A 27,804-nucleotide genomic window follows, 5' to 3' on the forward strand; every position below is an offset into this window, starting at 1 on the left:
AAATTTCCATCTCTGTGTGTGCCTATGTGTGTTTCTTGCTAGAGGTGAGGCCCATTTATTTACTTATTTGTCAAAATATAATTGGTGAGACACACCACATAGGAATTCCACTGTGGTATACTAGGACCACCGAATTTTTTCTCGTACCATTTTGTATAAGTTGAAAAAGTTTGAGAATAAAGTGTTCCTTAGTTTTTCACATCACCAACATCTCCTAAAATATTTTCCAATATTCCACTCATTTTTCTCTCAAATATTTCTTTCAAACTAAATTATTCCTCTAACATATCTTGTATATTCCAACACGTCTAAAGTTCCTATTTAAAATTAGTTTGATATGGTTTATATGATACTAGTAAACAAGCAAAGAGTTAATTTGAAAATTAATGAAATTTACATATGTCCAGTAATGTTTTCATGGGTTTACATATACGAAGCTTTTCATATATTTTGGATATTTTTTCCATGAGTATATGGTGTTTGGTAGAATTTAGCCGAATTAAGAAATCATTTAACCGGCAAATTTGGGCATGGATTTTAACAACTTCCCTCACGTGGATTACAATGGGAATGGCAATGATATCCCGGAATTAGGCCCATGAACTTACCATGTACCCATAAAAATATATACAATAAAGATTAGTAATACATAAAATTCATAAAAAAAAAATTAATAAAATAAACAATAACCTTCAATAAAACAACATTAATTACCAAAAATTTTAATGAAACACGTCTACCACTTTAAAAGTAAAAAAATATCGTAATACGTGTAAAGACTATAATTTTTTTTTACTAGTCACTAGTAGGACACGTGACTTCCAAAGTTTTGTTATTCTTTTCTTCTTGTTTCATTTCGTCTTCGTCTTCGTCCTAGATACTCTTTCTCTGCCATTGTTTTAAGTTTTTCTCACTAATTTGAAATTTCAGCCCCTCCTTCTCTTTAATCTCTAAACAATTTAGATTTCAAATGCATTAACTTGGGGATAACTAAAGACACATCTTAAAAATTTTGAAACTTTTTTAAAATAGAAATATTTTTTTAAAAAAAGGTTGGGAGGGCCCCTCATCCGTTGTTACTGTGTCCACCACTGTTTTTGGCTCGATGAGATGCTGTACTGTGATTGCAGTTGGAGAAATGGGAGGGAAAATTCGTGACAAGATTTCTCACAAAAGGAGACGACCTTATACCACCAAATTCCCCAAATAGAAATTCAGAGAGTTATCTCACTTTGCATAAAATCTGGTGATTTTCTACCGGGTCTGCCGATAATTTTCAGATCTACCGAACGTGGAAGAATGATGAAGAACAATGATTTTTTTTACCCTTTTCTTACTTTATAACCCCTACCGGTCAAGCTCTAAGGCCATGTTTGGTTGTCAGGATTCTGTCTGGGAAAGTAATCTGATTCTTTAAATTTTAAATTCCTGCGTTTATTTCAGTTTTTAATCAAACTGGGAAAGTAATCAAAATCCGGGAACAAGAAAAGTTAGTACAACTTTCCAGGATTCTGAAACCTAACTTTTCTTAGATATTCTTTTTCTCAATTTTAGGATTTTTACATATTTAAGCAATATAGTATAGTTTTAATAATAATAATAATAATAATATAATAATATAACAATATAATAATGATAAATAATAATAATAATAATAACAATTACAATGTTTAAAAAATAATTTAAAATTTTAAATCATACTTAATTTCACTATAATAAATACTATAATTAAAATTATCATAATTATATTTATATTTTATAATAATTCATAATAGTATTAAAAAATTAAAATATAATTATATAATATAAATCTTTTAATAAATATTAAATTAATAATAAATCAATAAAGTCTTAGTGCAACTTTAATTTATAAAATTTATTCAATCATAATATTCATAAATATTATAATTATAATATAATAATTATTATATTTATTATTATAATAAATGAGTATTATAATAGTCCATCTAACTATAATTATAATTATATTATTATATATTACGATGGATAATCCATATTTAAACTATCCATTCTAATAATAAATATAATTATATAATTATTATTATTTGTAATTAATAGTTTATTTAAAATTTTATAATATTATTTTTTTTTATAAATAAAAAAATAATAAGTATATTTTTAGTTTGGTGTTTAAATTAAATATACATTTAAAATCTTGATATTTTCCAAACACAGGAAAATAAAGTTACTGGGAATCATATTCCTGGGATTTATTTTCCCAGGAATCATTTTCCTTGTCGACTTTACTTTCCCGCCAACCAAACATGGCCTAAGTGAGTGAGGAAAAAAGAACATTAATTAACTAGCCTCATATTTTAATTAACTTTAATTAAATTTATAATGGAAAGGGTTATATTATTCATTTAGTTCGTCCATCAAATTTGGTTTCCATTTATTTAGATTAATTTCTTTCTCTAATAATATAGATTTCATTTTCTTCTAGTATTACTTTAGAGCATATAGAGTGGGGCGGACTATAGGCGTTATGCAACGCGTTTTCCTTTTTTTTCAATTTTTTTCTCTATATAAACCCCCATTTCTCTTCCATTTCCCAGACCAATTATTCTCTCCCATATCTCACTTTCCAATATTTCTCTCCCTAACTATCTCATTAGGAAAATGAGACCCGACGAAGACTGGAGTACATCGGAGGGAATTACTCGGGCCTTGACTCGGGCCTTATTCGATTGCGTTCATGAGGCTGCGGCGAAATGCTTAGCCAAAATGGAGCGCGAGCGCGAAGCGGCGGAGCAGGTCTAGGGGGAGTAGATCCCGAGGCCGAATCGACGTCGGACGTTTGTCCGCCGTGAGCACGACGTAGCTCACCAACGTCTGTTCGCAGACTATTTTGCCAAGAAACCATGGTGGGGCCCGACCGTTTTTCACCGCCGTTTAAGAATGCGGCGAGAACTTTTTCTAAGCATTGTCCAAACATTGGAGGCTCGTGATGAATACTTGCAGTATCGGGAAGATGACATTGGTAGATCCGGACTTACGCCATTGAAGAAGTGCACGGTTGCACTCCGGCAGTTGGCCTACGGCACCAAGACGGATATGTTCGACGAGTACCTTCACGTAGAAGAGACAATTGCCCCGCGATTGCTTGAAGAATTTTTATAGCGGAGTTGTGGAGGCTTTTAGCAACACATATTTGCGGAAGGCGACTGTTGTGGATTGCCAGGCCCTGATGAAGATGCACGAGACGGCGCATGACTTTCCTGGAATGCTAGGGAGCATCGATTGTATGTACTAGGAGTATAAGAATTGTCCGACGGCGTTGAGAGGCCAATTTACTGGTGGATACAAAGGCAGCCACCCGATGATGATCCTCGAAGCCGTCGCTGACCATCAGCTCTGGATCTGATATGCTTACTTCGGTGTAGCGAGGTCGAACAACGAAATCAACGTCTTCAACTCATCCAACCTCTTCACCGAGCAATGCAATGGAAACCGCCTGACCATCGAGTTCACTGCCAACGGACGCCAATATCATAAGGGGTATTACTTGGCCGATGACATATATCCAAGGTGGCCTATTTTTGTGAAGAGGATCAGCTGCCCAATGGGTGACAGGAGAGTTTTATTCGCGCGAAAGCAGATGCTGCGTGGAAGGGTGTGGAGCGGGCATTTGGAGTGCTCCAATCGCGGTGGGTGATACGCTCGGATTTTGCACGGTTTTGAGGCCATTATTTGATCCGTTTTTTATGTTGAAGTCACTCTACATGTCCAATAATTGCATATTTTATACATTTTGGTAATTTTTCGTGTTTTGTGAGAAATTTGCATGTTTGAGTCGAAAAAGGAAGTCAAAATGCAAAGTCTGGAATTCTGGAGTTTAGATGGCGACCGGCAGTCAGTGCTATGTAGCGGCCCGCCTCGGAAATTTACGCTTAGAAACGAGTCTCACCCGGCGACTACCGGAGGTCATGTGGCGGTCCACCGCCGAAGGAACAGAGACTCTGGACTGCAACGCGGCGACCGCTGGCCAAGGTGCGGCGGCCCGCCGGAGAAAGGAGGCGAATCCGACTTTACCTAGACCTGCTCCAAGATTTACCATATTTTGAAGATATTTTCATGAGGATTGACTTTCCCCTATAAATAGGACCTCAAGCTTCATCAAATTAGAGCTTCTTTTTGCAAAATAATTCTCAGAGATCAAAAGCTTGAGTACGTCGTTGTGCAAGGAGTTGAAGAAGGATTTCAAGAACATCAAGAACGACAAGGATTCAACCTACGGGTTCTATTTGCTTTAGTTTTATGTTCAAATTATCTTCACTTCAATCTATGTGTTTAGCTTATTCCATTATGTTTAACTAAACTCATAGGATTCTAGGGATGTGTTAGTAACGACTTTGGTTATACAATTCCTTTTTCTATTTAATATCCGTTTTGTTTTTACTTTGTTTCTTCCCTAAGTTAATCTTGATGCTTCATGATTGAGTGACACAATCGTGTATGATTTAATATAACTTGCTTCATAACTGTGAGAGAGTTCTAGCGAGTTAGGTCCACTTAGTAGACACTACAGTTAGCTTCCCTTAAAACGGCACTGTTAATTGCTAGTGAAGACTTTTCAAGGGTCTTAGGAGCTTTTTAGAGTTACGTATTAGGATTGACAACCCTAATCTTGTAATCAACGTTTGCATCGCATGAGCATAAGTTAAGTGGCTCGTCCTATCAAAGTAATAACTATGCTAGGGTATTGTAGTTTGGAATTTGTATAACCATAACTGTGAACGCACATCCCTGAAATTCCCCTTATCTCTATCGTTTATCTCTGTGTTTTATTTGGATTCAGTTGTTATTTGCTTTCAAATATTTTCTGTTTTCAAAAGTTTTCAAAATCTTTCGGTTCTCCAGATAGTAATTGAGTTCTAGTCGGAGATAAACACTTTGTGTTTGTCTTCCCCGTGTTCGGTATCCGGTACTGACCTTTGGCTATACAATTTCTATTCGGTATACTTGTAGGTATTAATAGTGCTAAAAAATAGTGCATCAATGGGCAATAATGAATGGTCCGGTGCGTTTATGGTGCAAAGACGTCATTGCCGATGTCATGTATGTGTGCATCATCTTGCATAACATGATAGTCGAACACGAAGGTAGAAGAGTCACCGATTGGGGCGATGATGAAGCTGGATCTAGCTCCAGCACGACGACCCCGCCCCACGTTCGAGGATTACCGATGGGCTTCAATGCGCAACCAACAAGACCATGCTCAACTCATGAACGACATTATTGAAGAAGTTTGGAAGCATAACGACCATTGAGAATTTGAGCAGTTTTTTATTTCGTACTGTAATGTTCTCACTTTCAATGAAATGAAGTTTTTTTTTCCAATTTTTGTAGTGTTTTAAATATTCAAATAAATAAAATTCTTAGGGCGGACTATAGGGAGGACTTTAGGACGTCCCATTGCAGGTGAATGGGTAGGAGGATAAAATGCTGATGTGGCTGAACATAGAACGCCTTATAGAGCGGACCTTAGGACACCCCAGTGTGGATGCTCTAAATAATTGTTTATGTATATCTCTCTTTCATCGTATAGTATTTTTTTATGGACTGAGTATAATAGTATTATAAAAATTTTCCAATTTTAAATTTGTCATACTCAACTTGGAGTATTGGAAATAAAATATTAACTTACTGATATGCTTTCAACAAACTTATTGTATGCCTAAATTACATACCCATTTAACTCTTTCACGTAGTCAAACAATTTTATTTAAGTAATAATCCCTCTATCCATGTACGAGTAATGCGTTTCTTTTTGGCCGTTGTTTCGTGAAGATAATAATAACTAGTTAAAGTAGAAGAAAAATAAAGTAAGAAAGAGAATAATATAAAAGAGAGTATTCATTATCATCTTACTTATTTTACTTTATATCTACTCCAACTATTTATTACTTCCTCCGTACGCCATTAGGAGTCCCATTTCTTGGCGGCACTGATTTTAAGAAATGTTAATAAAAGTGGGTGGAAAAAAGTTAGTGGAATAGAGGTCCAACTTATATATATTAGTTTTAAATCAAATGTGAGTGGAATGAATTAGTGGAAGGTGAGACCTTATTACCATTTATGGTAAAAGTGAACCGGGACTCCTATTCGCGGACGGACTAAAATGGCAAAACGGGACTCCTATTCGCGAGATGGGAAGGGGGTGAGGAGAAATTTTTCTTTTTATATACTCCCTCCGTCCCACAAAGATTGTCTCACTTTGACCGAGCACGAGTTTTAAGAAATGTAATGAAAAGTGAGTAGAAAAAGTTAATGGAATGTGGGTCCTACTTTTATATATTAGTTTTATAGTAAAATGTGAGTAGGGATGAGTTAGTGGAATATGGGGTCCACTACCAAAAATGGTAAAAAGTGAAATGAGACAAATTTTATGGGACGGACCGAAATGGAAAAATGAGACAATCTTTGTGGGATGGAGGGAGTAAAAAATTGGTGGAATTCTTTAACGGCAATTCCATATTTCCATGCATGAAAATTGATTAATGGCATTTTTTTCATATATTTTCATGCATGAAAATTGATTAAAGGGAATTTTCCATATATTTCCATATTTTTCATATTTCCCTGCACGAATTTTCCATATATCTCCATATTTCCAGGAATAATATTGATTAATGGAAAATTTCATATATTTTCATATATTTCCATATTTTCAATGCATGAAAATTAATTGATGGGAATTTTCTATATATTTCCATATTTCCCTGCACGAAATTTAACTAATGAATATTCCATATATTTCTATATTTCCCTGCATGAATTTTCCATATTTTCATGCATGAAAACTAATTAATGATAATTTTCCATATATTTCCATATGATCCACAATTTACTATGAATTTTCCAAATTTTAATATATATTCTTTAATTAATAAGTATTCCGTGCATAAAATTGGTGAAAAAGTGAAATGAGGCATTTATTACGGACGGATGAAAAAGTGAAAACTAGAGGGAGTATATAAAAGTGGGACCCTTACTCCACTAATTTTTTCATTTCACTTTGTTTATATTTTTTTTAAACTTGTGCCGAAACTAAAGCAAAACATTATTGAAAATAAAAAGTGGTTAGATGTGTTAATGATATTTTACTTTTTAAAAAATAAATAAAACGTGATATCTTTTTTGGTAAAAAAGGATAATGTTACATTGATGAAGGGCCATAATACCTAATTATAACAATATTATAATACATATAAAAGGAAAATCAAGATAATCAATTCCAATACTTGATTCCACCATACTAATCTAAATTAAAGTATATAAACTAGCTTCCAATCCTTCATATTATCACAAAGTTGTCATATCAAACTTCATTACAACAAAACAACACCACATACAATGAGTCACTTTCCACTTTTTACTCTTTTCCTCTTGTTTTGTTGTTTGAATTCTTCTTCTCACGCTTCTACAGACTCATTCATTTCATGTTTATCAACAAGGAATGTTCCAGAAACCATAATCTACGCAACACTTAACCAAAACTACACTTCAGTTCTCCAAGAATACATCCGAAATGGCCGTTTCAACACTTCCCAAACCCCAAAACCAACCCTAATCTTAACCCCGACCGACGAATCCCAAGTCGGAGAGGTCGTGATATGCGCGAAGGAGGCCGCTCTGGGTCTCAGAATCCGGAGCGGTGGCCATGACTATGAAGGCCTCTCCTACACATCCAAAACCCCATTCGCCATCCTCGACATGTTCAACCTCAGGTCTATCCAGATAGATCTGACAAACCAAACTGCACCCACTGCCTGGGTGCAGTCTGGTGCTACATTGGGTGAGCTATACTACAAAATCTGGGAAACAAGCGAAACCCTAGCTTTCCCGGCCGGTGTCTGCCCCACCTTGGGCATCGGCGGCCACATCAGCGGCGCCGGCTACGGCAACCTCCTCCGGAAATACGGCCTCTCCATCGACAACGTGGCCGATGCAAAGGTAGTCGATGCTAGCGGGAGAATCCTCGACCGGGCGGCCATGGGCGAAGACCTTTTCTGGGCAATCAACGGCGGCGGCGGCGCCAGTTTCGCGGTGGTGCTGTCGTACAAAATCAATCTAGTCACTATACCTAATCCCGTCACGATTTTCAAGGTCACGAAAACCCAAGACGAAAACGCGACGGAAATCCTCCACCGCTGGCAATTTGTAGCCGACAAATTCGACAACGAGTTATTCGTTAGAGTTAATATCTTCTCAAGTGGGAATGCAACAGCTTCCGTTACTTTTATAGCAATGTACCTCGGAAATTCGGACGACCTCGTCCGAATTTCCATGGCGCAGTTTCCCGAGCTAGGGTTAGAGAAACAACACTGCAAGGAACTGAGTTGGATCAAAGCCGCCATGCTGTGGGCTGAATTTCCGGACAACGCCCCGGAAACGGCCTTGCTAGCCCGAAACCCGGGCCCCAGCACGTTCAAAATCAAATCGGACTATGTGACAAGCCCGATTTCAATTAGCGGGCTCGACGGATTGCTGCAGCGGATCGCAGCCGTCGGAAATGGTTTATTTGTGAAATTCAATCCGTACGGAGGGCGGATGAGTGAGATTCCGGCTGCGGCGACAGCTTTTCCGCATAGGGAGGGGAACATTTACAAGATTCAATACTTCTATTTCTGGAAAGAAGTGGGCCCGGGTGTGGAAGAAAAGCGTTTGCAGATAGTGAGGGATTTGTATGATTATATGGCGGCGTTTGTGTCTAACGATCCGAGGAAGGCTTATTTGAACTATCGAGATGTTGAGATTGGTAGCAAATCGGAGGGAAATGGCGTGGAAGCTTATATTGAGGCTAAGGTTTATGGGGTTAAATATTTTGGGGATAATTTTGATAGATTGGTGAGGATTAAGAGTGTGGTTGATCCCACTAATTTCTTTAGCTATGAGCAGAGCATTCCACTTCTGCAGGAATAAGTACTGAAACATTTTTGAATAAAATTTCTCATGTTCAATCAATTTAGATCGTCGATTGGCTTCTAGTACTATACCATTTTATATGATGATTGGCATATAGCAATATGATAAGAGTTCATAATTTATGCAAGAAATACTATACACTATTCACTAATACTCCCTCCGTCAACGAATAAGAGTCCCGTTTTTCCATTTTGGTCTGTCCACGAATAAGAGTCCCGGTTTATAATTACCATAAATGGTAAAGAGACCCCACATTCCACTAACTCATTCCTCTCACATATCATTTAAAACTAATATATACAAGTGGGACCCCTATTCCACTAACTTTCTTCCACCCACTTTTCTTAACATTTCTTAAAACCCGCGCCATTTAGAAATGGGACTATTAATCGTGGACGGATGGAGTATTTTGGAATCTTGAATTCAATGGTATGCCACATGTTGTTCACTCAAGACGCAATAGATATACGACGCACTCAGTGGCGGACCCACGTTGGGGCATGGGGTTCCTTGGAACCCCCACTTAGCTTAGGTTGTTGTCAACGTGACATGCAACAAGTAGATACTGGGTCCGATTCCCACTTACCGCGACTTCTTTCTCTGTTATAGCCATTTATTAATTTGTAGTAGTAGTTTTTTATTTTATTTTATTTCATTTATGTTTTTTCACCACTAGCTAGAGGCCTAGATTAATTAATTTATTTATTAAACAAATCATTTTTTGTTTTTTTTTTGTTTGTTTGTTTTTTTTCTGATTTTCATGTTTATTTTCCTATTTAGATAAATATTGTTATTGTTAGATCATAAAGGTATTTTTAGCCTCATAAATATGCTATATATATAAGATAATAACAGTAAATTTAATTTTAAAATTATATTTTCATTTTAAAAAATATATAATCTCTACATATTTTGATACATAGGCTATCACTATACGTATCTTTAACTTGTAAGTATTATTCTTGAATTTTATCTCTCCTTATCAATTTCTACTTCAGCTATGTACTGGTCAAGTTGCAATTGTTTGCGTTTGCCACTGTATGCACTTTTATTTGGACACAGATTTTAATACACAAATTGGTAACGTAAGAGAGATAGAAAGAAAAAGTAATTAAAACAATATCATTTTGGTACATTAACATGGATTGACTAATTAATTAATCGACATGGATATACCGGATTGGAGCGGATCACCTTCTACATATCCTACAACATTTGTTAATACATCAATAAAAACGGTTTTGGTCGGGTCATATAGGGAAATTTTTAGCAATAAAAAGTTGTTGGAAATTAATCGGAAAATATAATACTCCTTCCGTCCACAAAAAATAGATCACTTTGTGTATGATACGAGTTTTAATGTAGAATTGGTAAAGTAAGAGAGATGGAGAAAAAGTAGGTAAAGTAAGAGAGATAGGGAGAAAAAGTGAGTAAAGTATGAGAGAGGGAAGAAAAAGTGGGAAAAGTATGAGTGATAAACTTTCCATTTTAAGAAAGTGATCTACTTTTTGTGGACGTCCCAAAATGGCAAAAGTGATCAATTGTTTGTGGAACGGAGGGAGTAAAAGATAAATGTGACGAAAGTACTTAACGTCCATTGACAGTTTAATAAGAACTTTTATTATAAGCAGATATCCATAATTGATATCTTCTATAATAACATTCATTTACAAATTACAACACATGGAACTTGATTTCCTCTCTCTCTTAATATAGCTACGCATTAAAATCCAATCATACAAAATCAATAATACCTTAAATACCAAATCTATTCTTTATATATATATCAATGTGAATAACAACGTTTAGAACGACAACAACAACTTACAATATATGGGGAATACATGGAATCTCTCTTCATTCTCAACTAGTATCCAATTTCTCTCCCTCCTATTTTGTTGTCTCAATTCACTTTCTCATGCTTCACTACCTTCCTTCCACTCATGCATATTAAACAATGAGTTGATGGACTCGAAAATACACACTGCAAAAAGCCAAAACTACACCTCCATCTTGCAAGATTACATTCGAAACAGCCGTTTCAACACCTCCGAAACCCCAAAACCAACCCTAATCTTGACTCCCACCGACGAATCCCAGGTGGGAGTGATGGTGCGATGCGCCAAGGTGGCCTCTCTGCATCTCAGGATCCGGAGCGGCGGCCATGACTTGGAGGGCCTCTCCTACACCTCCGGAGTCCCATTCGCCATCCTCGACCTGTCCAGCCTCAGGTCTATCCAAATAGACCTGACAAACCAGACTGCACCCACTGCGTGGGTGCAGTCTGGTGCTACACTTGGTGAGCTATACTACCAAATCTCGAAAAAAAGCGAAACCCTAGCTTTCCCCGCCGGTGTCTGCCCCACCGTCGGTGTCGGCGGCCACATCACTGGCGGTGGCTACGGCAACATGATGAGGAAGCACGGCCTCACTGTCGACAACTTGGTCGATGCCAGAATAGTCGACACTGACGGGAGAATCCGAGATAGAAAGTCGATGGGGGAAGACCTTTTCTGGGCGATTCGAGGAGGCGGCGCTGCCAGCTTTGGCGTCGTCCTGTCGTACAAAATAAATCTCGTGACAATCCCGAAAACTGTGACGGTTTTCGACATTATCAAAACAGTAGAAGAAAACGCAAGCGGTATACTTCACCAATGGCAGAAGGTAGCTTACAAAATGGACAAGGAGCTTTTCATCAGGGTTAGTCTAGCATCCTTGAAAGAGACAGCTAGGGCTAGTTTTCTTGCAATGTACCTCGGAAATTGCGATAAACTTGTTGAAACTATGACCTCTCAATTTCCGGAGCTTGGGTTACAAAAAAATGATTGTAAGGAAATGAGTTGGATTAGAGCTGTTTTGATGTGGGCCGGGTTTCCGAAGGAGGCGCCCGAGACGGCTTTGCTGGCCCGGAACACGGGCCCGAGCGCATTCAAGATGAAATCAGACTATGTCACAAGCCCAATTCCACTCACCGGGCTTGACGGGCTGCTCCAACGGGTTCGGGCCGAGCGAGGAAAATATTACGTGAAATTCAATCCGTACGGTGGTCGGATGAGCGAGATTCTGGCGACGGAGGCGGCTTTCCCACATAGGGAGGGGATTATTTACAAGATTCAATATGTAATAGTGTGGAATGAAACGGGTCGGGCCGCCGAAGCATACCACCTTGGGAAAATAAGGGAAATGTATGATTATATGGAGGCGTTTGTTACGAAAAATCCAAGAAGGGCTTATTTGAATTATGGAGATATTGATATTGGTAGGGTTGGGAATGGGACGAATGGTTATGAAGAGGCTAGAGTTTATGGGGTTAAGTATTTTGGGGAAAACTTTGAGAGATTGGTGAGAGTTAAGAGTGTGGTGGATCCGAGTAACTTTTTTAGGAATGAGCAGAGCATTCCTCCTATGATGGTATGATGAGTTGTTGCGAGGCATAAGTTTTACACTTTTTAGACGATTCGAAATAAAGTGTAGGTGTTTTAAATTTATGTTTATGATATTCTTTAAGTTGAAAGTGAAAAGTTAGTAGTGAAAACTAAACTGTAGTATTGCACTTTTTTACTAGAAAAGGGATTGAAGCTATGAATTTTGGTTCATTTCATGAAAACCTTCAAATTTAGCACGTGATCAAGAATTCAATGTAGGATAGTAAAATATGTGCAGCTAGAGCATCTCCAGAGGTAAATGAGAGGTAAACTAATATAACTACTATATTTACCTTTTTATTTTTTTTCAAAAATTATTCTCGAAGGGAAGAGGTATTTGAGAAGGTATTATACATTTTTCCATTTTGAAAAGGTATCTTTACCTCCCCACCAATGGAGAGGTAAAATCCTATGACTACCATATTTGTCTTCTTTTCATGAAAAACCCTTCTCCAAGGAAGAATGTATTTGAGAAGGTACACACTTTATGTCTTTTTAATGCATTTTGTACTACTACATCCATCCCACAAAAGATATCACACTTTCTTTTTTAGTTTGTCTCACAAAAGATGTCACATTTCCCTTTTTGGAAAAAGTTCTCTTTGACATGAATATAAAAATTATATTTTCTCTCTCTATTTAACAAACAATAAAACCTCCTAAAATCTCGTGCCGTCCCACAAATGTGACATTTTTTTTGGGACGGAGAGAGTATTATTTTATGTTTAAAAATCATTTACCTTCTTACAAAGTAAATAATTTCTACTCGTTAGAGAGAGAAATCTCCGAGATCATTATCAGCTTTCTTCTATTCACGACGTGGTTAAAAATTAGAACTACATGAAGTTTAATTAATTACTACTTTTTGAAACAACTAGAAAGTTTCCGTATTGCATTATTTAATACTCTCTTCGTTTCTCAATATGTGTTTTACTTGACTCAGGATCGTGTTAAAAATATAGCACAAAGTAAATGAATTTTTTTTTTATGAAATATGGATTTTACTTTTATATATTAATTAGTTTTGTATGCCCTCCATTCCATTTTTATCAGTAGACTACTACTTCTTACTTTACACCAGATTTTATATATATTGTGAGTGAAGTAAAAAAAATAAAATAAAATAGAAGAGAAAATAAAGTTGGAAGAATGATTTTCTTTTTAAATAAATATGTCATTAATGTAAGGACATCCTAGAAGAGAAAATGTGCCAAACGGATGGAATAATAAGATATGAGTAAATTGAATTAATGAAATCTGGAAATAATATAAATTATAGAGTTGAAGCGTGTCTTGATTTAAACTGAATTAAACTATGAAACTGTTTTACAACTATGAATCTTCCAAACGATCAGAGACATACTTCATAGTATACTGCAGAGAGAGTACATAAAATAGTGAATCGTACTTCTGATGTATGAGAACGTAACCCTAGCTTATATTTATATAAAATATAAGACCCTTTATTTTTTATTCGGTTTCTCAATAAATTGAAAATCTCATGTGGTTTATACAATTCTTTCCAAAACAAATTAAACATACTTTAACCAAACATTAATTTTTATCGGATCATTTTAATTGGACAACTAAAAAAATAGTCATATGCATTAAATTAGTCATTTGAAAGTCCAAATTCCTAACAAAATAGTCAAAGTGAAGTTGAACAATTAATAAGAAATTTCACAAATTCATAAATATACTCCTACATTCAAGATTTTATAAACTTAGCCAGTCAAATACACTTTATAGTAGATAACCAGATTATGAAAATTAATTGAAGTTTTCTGTTTTTATAGTGTATTTTTGAATATATTGTTTTTTATAATAAATATTGTATTTCCTCTATCTTAAAAATAGTTGATTGTGTAAATGAAGAGAAAAAAAGATATACTCCATATAAAGTGGTTAATTGGACGTGTTAATGATAGTTTACTTTTTAAAAAAAAATGAAATGTTGTATCTTTTGTCACAAAACAAAAAAGAAATTTTGACATTAATAAAGAGATATCATATTATAACAATGTTGCAATATATAGAAAAGGAAAATCAAGATAATCAATTCTAATACTTGATACCACCATATCAAACTTCATCAACAACTATATATATAATCTGAATTGAGCAAACATTACAATAACAAAACAACACCACATTCAATGAGTCACTTTCCGCTTTATAGTCTTTTCCTCTTGTTTTGTTATTTGAATTCTTCTTCTTACGCTTCTACAGACTCATTCATTTCATGTCTAACAACAAAAAATGTCCCACAATCCATAATTTACACAACACATAGCAAAAACTACACCTCAGTTCTCCAAGAATACATCCGAAATGACCGTTTCAAAACTTCCCAAACCCTAAAACCAACCCTAATCTTAACCCCGACCGACGAATCCCAAGTTGGAAAGGTCGTGCTATGCGCGAAGGCGGCCGCTCTTCATCTTAGAATTCGGAGCGGTGGCCACGACTATGAAGGCCTCTCCTACATATCCAAAACCCCATTCGCCATCCTTGACATGTTCAACCTCAGGTCTATCCAGATAGATCTGACAAACCAGACTGCACCCACTGCTTGGGTGCAGTCTGGCGCTACACTTGGTGAGCTATACTACAAAATCTGGGAAACAAGCAAAACCCTAGCTTTCCCCGCCGGTGTCTGCCCCACCTTGGGAATCGGTGGCCACATCAGCGGGGGCGGCTACGGAAATCTCCTCCGGAAATACGGCGTCTCCATCGACAGCGTGGTCGATGCAAGAGTAGTCGATGCTAGCGGGAGAATCCTCGACCGGGAGGCGATGGGCGAAGACCTTTTCTGGGCAATCAACGGCGGCGGCGGCGCCAGTTTCGCGGTGGTGCTGTCGTTCAAAGTCAAATTAGTCAGTATACCTAATCCAGTCACGATTTTCAAGGTCACGAAAACCCAAGACAAAAACGCGACGAATATTCTCCACCGATGGCAATTTGTAGCCGACAAATTCGACAACGAGTTATTCGTTAGGGCCGAATTAAAGTCAATTGGGAACGCGACAGCTACCGTTACTTTTATAGCAATGTACCTCGGAAATTCGGATGACCTCGTTCGAATTTCCACCGCGCAGTTTCCCGAGCTAGGGTTGGAGAAACAACATTGCAAGGAAATGAGTTGGATCAAAGCCGCCATGCTGTGGGCGCAATTTCCCGACGACGCCCCGGAAACGGCCTTACTAGACCGAAACCCGGGCCCCTCCACGTTCAAAATCAAATCGGACTACGTGACAAGCCCGATTTCGCTGACCGGGCTTGACGAATTGCTCCGGCGGATCACAGCCGCTGAAGGTAGTTTTAATGTGCAATTCAACCCGTACGGCGGCCGAGTGAATGAGATTCCGGCGACGGCGACGGTTTTTCCGCATAGGAAGGGGAACATTTTCAAGATTCAATACTATCATTTTTGGAATGAAGTGGGCCCGGGTGTGGTGGAAAAACATTTACAGATAGTGAGGGATTTGTATGATTATATGACGCCGTTTGTGTCCAAGAATCCGAGGAGGGCTTTTTTGAACTATAGAGATATTGAGATTGGTAGCAAATCCGAGGGAGATGGCGTGGATGCTTATAATGAGGCTAAGATTTATGGGGAGAAATATTTTGGTGATAATTTTGATAGATTGGTGAGAATTAAGAGTGTGGTTGATCCCACTAATTTCTTTAGCTATGAGCAGAGCATTCCACCTCTGCCAAAAAAGAGAATCTAAACAAGAAAGGAGTTCTAGGATAAAATTTCTGTTTTGTTCTGGTTTCTCATGTTCAATCAATAAACAATGTTAATTAAGATCGTCTATTGGCTTCTAGTACTTTAATATTTTATATGATGATTGACACGTATATCAACAATTTGGAATTTTCACTGAAAAAAAAAACAAAACAATATTTATTGCTAATTTGTGTGTCCTCTTTATACTAATAGTGTTAGCACCTGCGCCATGCACAAAATAAAAAAGATTTTTAAATAATGAAGTTACATTAATTTAAAATAAAGAATATAGAGTATGTGAGTATAAAAATATATTTAGAGAAGAACTAATTAAAATAAGTATTTATAATATTATAAATAATTAAAAATATTATAAACAACGACATTAAGATATTTGTACTTTTCTCAACCCACTCTCAATGAAACATTTTATATTTTAGCAAATGATTGTATACTCCCTCCCTTCCATAGTAATGGAAGCGTTTCTTTTTGGCACGCAGTCTATAAAAATTGTGTTAAGTAGGTTAAGTAAATGAAGGAAATGAAAAAAAATAGAGAAATGAAGAGAGAATAAAATAAGAGAGAGTAAAGCAAGTGAGAATAATATGTTGACTTTACTAAAAAAAGGAAATGACTCCATTACAAAGGAACGTATCAAAATGGCAAAATGACTCCACTACTATGGAACGGAGAGAGTACTATTTTAACATTTGATATCAGTATAGTAGTATAAAATAAAAGAAATAACAAAAGAGGAGATGTGTGGATGAAATAGAATAAGACATACAAATAAAGAAAAATGTAATACTACTATTTACAAAAGAAAAAAAAAAACTATTTAAACGAATAATATTTCACTAGTTTCGATTAACAAAACATAAGTATTCATAAATGCAAACAAAAAGTAAGAAAATCAATAACAAATCAGTAGTTTATAAGTTTTGAAATTGCAACATAATTGTTTATAACTAAAAACATACTTTTTTAGAATTAAGTAGACATGGTAAAACGAATAAAATAAAATCACAACTAATAAATGCATTTTCTTCAAATTTAAATTCAACAGTACACCAATAATATTTTGAAAAAATTATAAAGAAATAGAACTCAAAGTCATAAAAAAATTTATCTTATTTAGTAGTAGAATAAATCAAATTGAAGACAAATTAATTAATATACTCCATAAATTTAATTACTTAATTAAAAATAATAATTTGGAGAATATATATTATACAAAGTACAACAAATTAGTAGTCCATATTAAACCTTGCTTTTAAAACATAATAATATAGCCGTAACTTTTGAACTCTATTCAAATAATAAAAAAATTAATTATATATTTTTGTACTATGTATTTTCTTCTCTCCAAATTATTACTATTAGTTTACACGCTGTGTTCAATTTGAAATCTTTTAATTTTTTTTATCTATCTATACAATTTATATTTTTTGTTAAATAAAATTGTACAATACGAATTCAGTATCATATTTTAAATTTTTTTGGATCAAAATAATTTAGTATAGTAAATTAGTACTCTAACAATTAACTAATAATAAATTAATAAAAGTAAAATTCAAATCCCAAATAACACATAAATTACACTATAAACACTACATGAAAAAAACGCCAATTCCTCTCTCCTCCCTATTGAATTCATAAATTAATAAAATAGTAAAATATAAATTTCAAATAACACATGATAGACCCTAGAAACCCTGCATGAAAAAGGCGCCTCCTTCTCTCTCTCTCACGCCTCCTCTCTTCCTCTCCCTTCATCTCTCTCTCCCAGTCGGCGCTCCTCTCTCTCCTTGTCACAACGCCGCCACGCTCCACCGACCTGCTTTGCCGGTTTCCTTCTAACCTGCTTCACCTCCTCCCTCTATTCCAGTAGGCGCCTCCTCTCCCTCTCTCCAACCGGCGCCTCCTCTCCCTCTCAATCGGCTGAACCCGCCGCCACACCCACCAGCCTGCTGCGCCGCCACGCCTACAGCCTTGCACGTCGCTCCACCGATTTTATTCCCCCCCCCCCCCCCCCGGCACAGATCTGTCAAAATGGAGCTTATTGAATTGAAGTATTGTGATTTGTTTTGTATTGGTATGTATGGATATTTTGCTTCAAGATTGCCTTGTACGTTATGTCTATACTCTTAGACTGCAGAGCTGTAGGCTGGAGCTTTTTATTTCTTGAAGATTGTAGTACCACCATTAAACCAATTTTTTTAAAAATACAATAACATATAAAAAAAAGGTATATAAAGATATTATACATAAGCTTCTCATTTTTCCTCCAAAAAGGATATTAAAGTAATTTCAACAAACTGCCACTTTTAAGTAGGTATAGATTCACTTCTTTCCTTGTTAATAGAGCTAGTTTAAGAATAATGTGTTAAATGGACGGTGAAAAAAGTACTCACACTGTCCACTGAAAATATGGCAGATTTACCATTTCTGGCCGTCCACAAAAAATAGAGCATATTCATTTATGGAAAGTTTTTAACAAAGTAATAACCCTACACATCATTTTATTTACCACTTATGCCATTAGAATGAAAACTTCCCGCTTACACTAACACTCCTTCTCTCTTACTTTTTTTTCCTTCTCTCTTATTTTATCAATTCTACATTAAAACCCGTGTCATTCACCAATTGCCCTATTTTTTGTGGACGGAGGGAGTAAGAGAGATGGAAAGAGAATAAAGTAAAAGGAAGAATTAATTTTTGCTAAAAATAGAAATGACTAAATTAACTTGGAACTTCCCAAAATAGAAAAATGACTTTATTAACATGGAACGAAGGGAGTACCAACTGTTAGGATTAGAATACTGAAAAACATATTTCGAGCATGTTGAACGGATAGAATTGCATGTATACAATAAACTCTACAATCCACTTTTAACCCAAGGCGAGAAGAAGTAATTTTATCGCATTGGTGTTTGCTTGTGCATTTATAAGATGTTTCTCAAACATTTAAATGTATAAGAAGCAAATAAGTCTAATTCTTCTGCATAGTAGACTGGTCGTGAACGACGTTCACAGAAGGTGACGCAGTCGGTTCTTTTAAGAAGAGAATTAGAATTTCACAACCTAGCTTTGGCTACCCGTCGTGAAAGGTTGCAGTGTCAGTCTGCATGTTTCCTTACCTTAGGAAATAAACGACACTGGTGTGGTATAGCATTGGAGGATCTAACAGTTGAGATAAGTCTTTCTTGCTATTAACTAAAAGACGAGGTCTCGGTGATTGTTATTTCTTAATCATTGTTGATATATCATTGAACATACAATATTGATTCTGCACTACTTTGATTTATTAAATGGTGATCAATGATATCTTGGGTAGTGGTGATCAATGTGTAGAGGTGCTATTATTGTTATTGCATTGAATCGTGTGCTGGGTGAGTCCAGTTTGATAATATCCTCAAGAGGTGTTTGAAACCCGGCCGATTGGAATTTATTCCAGAATAATAAATAAAGATTTTGAAATTAAACAACTCTTGGAAAAAGATATTAATTAATTAAAGTTGAATAGCATACTTAAATTAATCAATGGATATTTACATCTTAAACACGAGAAATAATAAATTAAAGAGGTAACGCCTGGATTACTCGTAATTTGGGATTGGACGGTGATAAGGCTCGTTTCATACATTGGTTTAGGGTTAAAATTCTGTGCATTTGGGGCGCTGATGTGCGTTTATGAGTTCAGGTGCGTAGTAAATCTGCCGGACATAGGAGTTGCTGTTACCTGACCTGGCAGATGCAAAAGAGATGGAATTGAAGTAAAAATCAGAAATCGTCGTCCAGACCTGGGAGAATCAAAAGTTGGCGACAGGATCAGAATGGAGCAATAGCAGATTATTTTAGAGAGTCTTATTCAAGGGAAAAAACGTCCAATTACCAGAGGGATACCATAGGGATCAAAGCCTCACATATATAAAGAGCTCAACCTTGAAGAACAGGAGAGCCACTTCTACACATTCTTAGCTCAAGCTTTCGTTCCATGCTTTAGTTCCACACTTCAAATTTCTCATTTCATTTTACTACGTACTTAGAGATGGAGGATTCTGGCCACCGTGGTTCTCATCGTTATTTCGCTGCTGTGTAACACCGCCTCGTGAAGGCGAAGAAAAAATATTTACTTGCTTTCGTTTAGTACTTGTTGGTTTTTAAGTTTCATAACTCTAGTTCTTGTTTTGATCTGCCGGATTTGAACCTATTTCTCTTTATTATGGAAGTTTATGTTGGCTTTTGTTGGATCTCGCTGAGTTAATGTTTATTTCTTGCTTTTAGCTTTCGTTCTTGTTTATTGTTGGATGTTTGGAGCTGAGATGTGTTGGTTTGTTGTTGGAGGTTGGGGATTTGCGTATGGAGATGTCTGGATTTGTTGAATCGTGGTGTATCTGAGTTGGAGTTTCGCGTATTTGGTGTTTGCTGTTTATGTTGTGCATGATTATGGCTGTTTACTTTCTGTCTCTGCATCCTTTAGGTCCAGTAGCGTAGATCTGTTAGTTTAGGTTTTAACTTCTTGTTTTAAGTTTAGATCTGAAGTTTGTTCTGTTTTCATGGTGTTTAATACTCTGTTTTATCTGCTATTCTCGTTTGATTCCCGAAGAAGATGAAGTTGTTGGTAGTTAGAACCAGATCTGCTTTTGTCAGTACTTTCTGCACATGTACTTTGCTTTTTCTGCATGTCCCCTAGACCCTGTCAGTACGATCTGCTTTGTCTTTTTTACTTTTCTGCATGCTTTTCCAGACCCTGGTAGTTTAAGGAAAGTTGTCTTTACTTTTCGCTTTATGCTTGTCTGTCCAAATTAGGAAAGTCCGTCTAGTTAAGTTTACTCCAGTTATTTTAGAATTTTAAAATATCTCATTTCTCTAAGTCATGCATGTTCCGTACGTTCTCAGTTCTTAGACCCAGTAGGTAGAGTAAAGTTTTTCTTATCTCTCAGACCCAGTAGTTTTAAGTTCTCGACCCAAAAAATTGTGTGGCAGCAGCCAACCCCCTTTTCCCCAAAACATCCTCAAATGCAACTTCGTAACACCTTCGTCCTCGTGGGATCGATCCGTTACTTCCCTATGCTAAGTTGTAATATAGTGGGTTGAGGTTTTTGAAGAAATAGAGTGCACCCAGCGACCCCTTTCTGATAGTTTCATGATCTTCTAGCCTCTGAAGTCTAGTCGAATCCTCTGGACCTGTTAGATCGAGTGACATATATCACACAGCGCAAAACTGCACGTCTACTCTAGTCTCTTCAGACGGGCAATCAATATTATTTTACCGTAGTGGCTGATAATAATATTCTGTTTGGACTTGGATTAAATTGGGGCTGAATAAAATTAGTAAAAGTCCAACAGGTTTGGCCCAAGTCCAACCTCTATAGATCCCTAATCTGTCCCATCATAACTCTATATAAAATAGATAAGAGAGAAGACAAATTAACTAATTTTATTCAAAATTTCGTTCTCTCCTCTCACAAATTGAACTTGTTTTTCAGTTCTCTCCAAAACTAAATTTTTGTCTTCTTCTCTAATTTAGTCCTTTCGATTCTAACGAGATTTGCCCACCCAAAGGTCAGATTCTGAGTTCGGGATACACTTTTTATTAGGACTAAATAAACCTGCAAGTATACAGAGTATATATAGTATAGCTAAAGGTGGGTGCCTGATATCGAATACGGGGAATAGAATCACAATTTGTCTTCCTTCTACTAAGATTCTTTCAGTAATTGGAAAAACAGAGATTTTGGAAAACTTTTTGAAAACAAGAACACTTAAAGCAAATAACAACTAACTGCAACAAATTAAAGTGGTAAAATGTGAGAGCTAAGAGAATTGCAGGGATGTGCGTTAACAGTTATGGTTATACAATTTCCAACTACAATACCCTAACACAGTTTATATTTCGATAGAACGAGTCACACAAGTTATGCCCATGCGGTACAAGCGTAGATTACTAACACTAGATTTGTCAATCCTAGATTTGTAACTCCTAAAAGCTCCTAAGACCCTTGAAAAGTCCTCACTATCAATTAACAGTGTCGTTTTAAGGGAAGCTAATTATAGTGTCTGTTAAGTGGATCTAACTCGCCAACCTCCTCTCACGATAATGTAGCAAGTTATATTAAATCTTCATCGAATGTGTCACTCAAGCATTAAGTATTACGGAACAACTTAAGGAAGAAACGAAGTAAAAACAAAACGGATAATTAAATAGAAAAAGGAATTGTATAACTGATAAGGCTCGTTTCATGCATTGGTTTTGGGTTAAAATTATATTCTTTTGGGGGAGATAATGCACAAATTTTGAGCTTAAGTGTGCAGAAATCTGCTGGATCCAGGATTTTGTGTAAATTGACCTGGCAGATGCAAAATAGCTGATTTTGAAATAAAATACCAGAAGTCGTCGCTCGGACCTAGGAGAATCAGGAAGTTGACGACAGGAGTAGAAATGGAGCAAAAGCGCAGAAAAAGTCATCTACCTGGTCAAGGAGACAGAATGGCAGAATGGAGCTGAAGCGCAGAAAAAGTCATCTACCTGGTCAAGGAGACATAATGGCGTAATGGAGGTGAAGCGCAGAAAAAGTCATCTACCTGGTCAAGGAGACAGAATGGCGTGCTGACATGAAGATCCTCAATTATTGCAAGGGTAAAATGGTCAAATACCGACAAGAAGTTGCCTTAGGGTTGAAGTTAAAGCCACTCTATAAATAGAAGCTTTCCACAATGAAGAGGCAGCACTTAACGCTATCGTAGTTTAGGTAGGAAGCTCTCATAGGCGCTTAACGCCACCGCTCTTTTAGTTTAGTTAGATAGTTTGCTGTTTTCTTAGCTTAGTTCAATGGTTTCATCGGAGAAATTGACGACTTCACCGTTGGATCTCGACTCATTTCCAGTTTTATGAAGCTTTGGTGTTTATTTTCATGTTGATGATGTTTTTACTTATGTTTCTTGGATGCTTTTCGATTGGTAGCTTAGATGTTTAGATCCATGTTGTTTACATGATTTCCAGTAGTTTAGAGGTTGAGATTTAGTTGTTCACGTGCTCGATTTCTGAGATCCGATAGTTTAGGTGATGCATGCAAGGTAATCTGTGTTCATTTCGTTTTCTGCTTGACCCAGTAGCGTAGATCTGGTAGTTCTAGCTTGAATTTCGTGTTTACGTCTCGTTTTGAAGCATGCTCTGTTTTATTTCATCAATGGTGTTGAAGCTTTGTTCTATGCTCTGTTTTTACTTGGTTGTTTGGAGAAGATGAAGTAGGAGTTAGTTAGAGAATCAGGTCTGCTTTTTGCTTTTGCTTTTTGGTTTTCCAGCTTTTCTGTCAGCCCAACTAGTTTGAGAAAAATGGTCCCCACTTTACTTTTACACTTTGTCTGCCTATTTTAGGAAAGCCTTTAGCTTGGTTAGTAAGTTTCAATTGTTTTCTTTAGTTGCTTTCATGATTTATTAAAATGATGAAAAATATTTTCGTGTTTTATTTTCCTTCCGTACTTCTCCCGTCTCCTAGGTCAAGTAAATAGAGTCCAGTTTAATTCCGCCAGGTCAAGTAGATTAGAGTTTTAACCCACTCAATGAATGCATGGCAGCAGCCGACCCCTTTTCCGCTTGTGTCATAGAAACGATCTCGAGTAGAACCATGGTCCCTATGGTTCGACCCCGCTCTTGCCGCTTATACTTAGTAATATTTGTTGCATTAGTGGGAAAATTATAAATCTTGTTGAAAGGAGGGACACGTGCACACGACACACGTGCAAAAACCCGACCCTTCAATAACCAAAGTCGTTACTAACACATCCCTAGAATCCTATGAGTTTTGTTACACATAATTGCATGAAGGGAAAACAAAGTGAACATAAAAACTAAAGTAATAAAACCCAATGGTTGAATCCTTGTAGCCTTGATCTTCAACCTCTTGCACAATGAAGAACTCTCTCAATTTTATGCTCTAAAATTATGAGGCAAAAAGAATATCTAAATGAAGAAGTTTGAGGGGGCATTTATAGTGGAAATTTTGAATCCTATCAGATATGGTAAAAGATGGCTAAGTTTGGTAAATCTTGGGGAGAAAGTAGGTCAAATTTGTGCGCCGCATTTTCGCAGCGGGCCTCTTGATCTTCTCTTGATTCCGTCTTCAACCTCTTGCACAATGAAGAACTCTCTCAATTTTATGCTCTAGAATTATGAGGCAAAAAGAATATCTAAATGAAGAAGTTTGAGGGGGCATTTATAGTGGAAATTTTGAATCCTATCAGATATGGTAAAAGATGGCTAAGTTTGGTAAATCTTGGGGAGAAAGTAGGTCAAATTTATGCGCCGCATTTTCGCAGCGGGCCACTGCACCTTGGCCAGCGGTCGCTGTGCGTTGTCTATAGCATCTGTCCTTTTGGATAGCGGTCGCTGCAAATATTCTAGTAGCTTCGGGAGCTCCTCGAGCGGTCGCTGCACGCTCCCCTGTGGTCGCTAGGCGTCTTCTGATTTTCAGTACAACTTTCTCCAGAGCGGACCGCTATAGGAGTAGCGGTCGCTACACATGTTGCAGCGGACCGCTGGACGTCATGATCGCTCCAGATTTCCAACTTCGACCTTTTCCTATCTTTTTAGGCTCAAATATGCACAAATCTCACAAAACACGTCAAAATACCAAAATAGAGAACATATGCAAAAGAACATCATGTGGAGAAGGCGTAAGCAATCGTCGATTCTTCGGAGAATCAGATCGGTAATTCTAAGCTGTAGAAAATTCGTGCTTTAGGTTTTAATTCCTTTCACATGAATTATTTGTGGGCTAAATTCTATAAATAGTCCATTCTGGAAAAATGCTTCCATCAATAGGTGGTTTTTTTTTTAAAATTTCTGTAAATGGGTGTTGCGCATTCTTAGAATGCGCAACTTTGGTGATTTCGGCGGTCAAACAACAAATCAGAAATTCAAACTAAAAACGCATTCTCAGAATGCGTATTTCAAATACGCATTCTTAGAATGCGTATCTCACTTGAATAAAATCGCCCAGAACAGAACAGATCACACTCCGCCGCTTCACTCCACATTCTGGACTCCGTTGCTTCTTCGCCGCCGCCGCCGCTCCCGTAGACCTGCCGCCGCCGACGTTCCCCCTCCCCCACGGTATTTATACCTCTCTCTCTATCCCTGTTTCCCCTTTGCCTAGTGTTTGTGCACTCTTTTGTAATTGGTTTTTTTTTTGTAAGAATTGAAACAAGAAAGTGTGCATTGTGAGATTAAGTTTGTAATTGTCTTTATTGTGCATTGTTAGTTGATGATGAAGCTTCGTTTTCAGTATATTTGTATTGATTCTTTAATTGAGATTTGAATAGCAAATAGAACAAGTTAGTTCACTTCATACATGAAATTAATGTACTACGAAGAGGGAAGAGTTCTTGGAGAATTTTTTCCATTGATGGGTAGTGTTTTCAGTGGGATTATCATTCTTCGAAACTGCATCTGTCAGCTAATGAAAATGCTATTTTGTGTATTTTCTATTAGAATAAATATATAATTGTGGTATATACATTTTTTGTGTACTAATATGATCATCTGTATATATCACCCTTTTAGAGTAAGTTATCTCTTTCATCTGCAATTACTGATAGGGTCACTTTCTAACTGTATTTGTCATTTACTCATTAGAAAGCTTTTATATATAGCAATCGATCATCATCAACTGGGGATTAACTTTTTATTGTGGTCCCGAAGATCCGAGCGTACTTTACTTGCAACCTCATCACATAACTGAAAGCATAATCTCTGGGAATGATACCGACACCTTCCAACCACGCAAATTGGATAATAACATTTTTCAAGCTCCAATGCATGAGCGAGTGTTGGGGCATATAGAGCAGATGGGTTTTGGTGGCGTGTACCGTTGTGGAAAGCCGAAAATGTTGGACGCTTCACTTATTGGGGCATTGATTGATAGGTGGCGTCCCGAGACACACACGTTTCACCTTCCAGTTGGTGAAGCTACAGTGACCCTTCAAGATATCGAGATGCTTTGGGGTTTAAGGGTCGATGGTGAACCAGTTATCCTTTCACAAGTGAACCACACGAGAGAGTACTGGGTGGATACGTGTTTGTAGCTTTTGGGTATAGAACCTAGTCAGACTGAATTGAAGTTGGGGGGATTTAATGCCACTACACTGAAGGAGGTTGTTAGACACCGTCTTGACGACGATCTACTCGAGCATTATTACATGCAGCATGCATGTATATTTGTGCTACTCCTACTAGGTTGTTTGATCCTCCCAGACACTTCGGGGAGAAAAATTCCCTTCCACCACATTCTATTACTAGATGATGAGAATCAGTGTTCACAACTTAGTTGGGGTGCAGCAGCGCTTGCCACTTTATATCACTACCTTTGTGATGCTTCGTGTCAAAAGCAGAAAAATATCGATGGCCCATTGGCCCTTCTACAGATGTGGGCTTGGGAGAGGATACCCAATATTCGACCTGAGATTGTTGATAGGGTTGAGTATGATGGTACGACACCGTGTGGAATAATGTAAGTTACATCTTTATTCTTTGTCATTAAGTTATCTATATCACGTGTTTATAATATTTTTGTATTGTTTTGGAATTATTAGTTGGAGGGGGCGATTGAATGTGGGTAGAGCCCCGCAACATGCCCAAAGTTATTATAGGGAACAATTGGCTCATTTGCATGACAATCAGGTGCCACTTTTAAAATATTTCGTAATCTTCTTTGTTGAATATTTTTCTTACATTAACCTTTTTTTTTCAGTTTATTTGAGAGCCGTATTTGGATCGTCGTCCTCTACCAGAGGAGTGCACGTGTGGGATGGATGTTTGGGGGTGCACTAACTACCTCGTTTGCTATCGTATTGTGAAGCCGCATTTGGGTCATCGAGTTGCACGACAGTTTGGAAACCCCCAACATATTTTTTCTAATGAGACTCAATTCCACAATTATGAGGGATGGGAAAGTACAAGGCGAGGTAAGTCATCCATATATTGGCTAACTCATCATGCTTACTACATTCAGTAGTGGAGGAACCGGGAAGAAATAGAACAACATGTGTATCCAGATGCCTCAAATACTGACTACATGAATTGGTTTCGGAAAATCACTGTCACTTAAATTACTAGACCCAACATCCATGGCCAGCCAGGCATCCATGAGACTGCCTCTACACATATGATGATGGTAATAATTTGTTTTATTGTCGTTTTTATAATGCATTATCAGTAGAATAATGTCTTTGTTTTGTGCAGTTGGAGACGTTGGTCAATGTGTATCACTGCCTTAGCGGATCTGAGACGACATATCATCAGGACACCCAACGTGCTCTGAACATGGTGTCGACTTGTATGATAATATGTGGGGAGACTGGACGTCTCGATTTTGTGCCTTCCCAACGATCAACGATTGACACTACAAGACCAATCATTCACAAAGCTAGGCGCGAAGGACGGCCAGGTGTCCGTATTGGCGGTCCAGGGTATAGACGGGATGCAGGTTTATCGCAGATGGGCGGAGGATGCAATGACCCACCGCGTGCTTCTTGGCATGCTGGATCAAGTTCACAGATGATGGGTGACGAATGTTATTCTGATGTTAACCTTGATGATTATTTTGGAGTAAGATTACAAACACAGGAGGAGGTTGAGGCTGAGGTGGATGACGATGCTGAGGAGGATGAGGCTGGAGTGAATGATGATGCTGA

General features: G+C 37.1%; 1 protein-coding gene and 3 pseudogenes across 1 annotated transcript; all 4 read left to right on the forward strand.

The window, feature by feature from the left end:
- The first annotated feature begins 2,919 nt into the window (after positions 1-2,919).
- LOC125209486 (uncharacterized) lies at positions 2,920-3,676 on the forward strand. Its single transcript, XM_089066431.1, has 3 exons — positions 2,920-3,036; positions 3,131-3,263; positions 3,405-3,676. The coding sequence occupies exons 1-3, from the start codon at positions 2,920-2,922 to the stop codon at positions 3,674-3,676; spliced, it is 522 nt and encodes a 173-aa protein (XP_088922557.1).
- Positions 3,677-3,860: 184 nt separating this feature from the next.
- On the forward strand, positions 3,861-9,028 carry LOC125209487 (berberine bridge enzyme-like 8 pseudogene; annotated as a pseudogene).
- A 1,886-nt stretch (positions 9,029-10,914) lies between these two features.
- On the forward strand, positions 10,915-12,366 carry LOC125209488 (berberine bridge enzyme-like 21 pseudogene; annotated as a pseudogene).
- Positions 12,367-14,530: 2,164 nt separating this feature from the next.
- LOC125209489 (berberine bridge enzyme-like 8 pseudogene) lies at positions 14,531-16,108 on the forward strand (annotated as a pseudogene).
- Positions 16,109-27,804: the final 11,696 nt, after the last annotated feature.

This window comes from Salvia hispanica, chromosome 3 (genome assembly GCF_029641045.1).
Source record: "Salvia hispanica isolate PSC_SH4W2 chromosome 3, Shi_PSC_v1, whole genome shotgun sequence".
NCBI classification, from domain to species: domain Eukaryota; kingdom Viridiplantae; phylum Streptophyta; class Magnoliopsida; order Lamiales; family Lamiaceae; genus Salvia; species Salvia hispanica.

Excerpts from the sequence above, each read along its gene's own strand:
- LOC125209486 (XM_089066431.1), top strand. The coding sequence starts at position 2,920 with ATGCGGCGAGAACTTTTTCTAAGCATTGTCCAAACATTGGAGGCTCGT. Across the intron at positions 3,037-3,130 it reads CGCCATTGAAGAAGTGCACG|AATTTTTATAGCGGAGTTGT; the intron begins GTTGCACTCCGG and ends GATTGCTTGAAG. Across the intron at positions 3,264-3,404 it reads AATGCTAGGGAGCATCGATT|CGAGGTCGAACAACGAAATC; the intron begins GTATGTACTAGG and ends ACTTCGGTGTAG.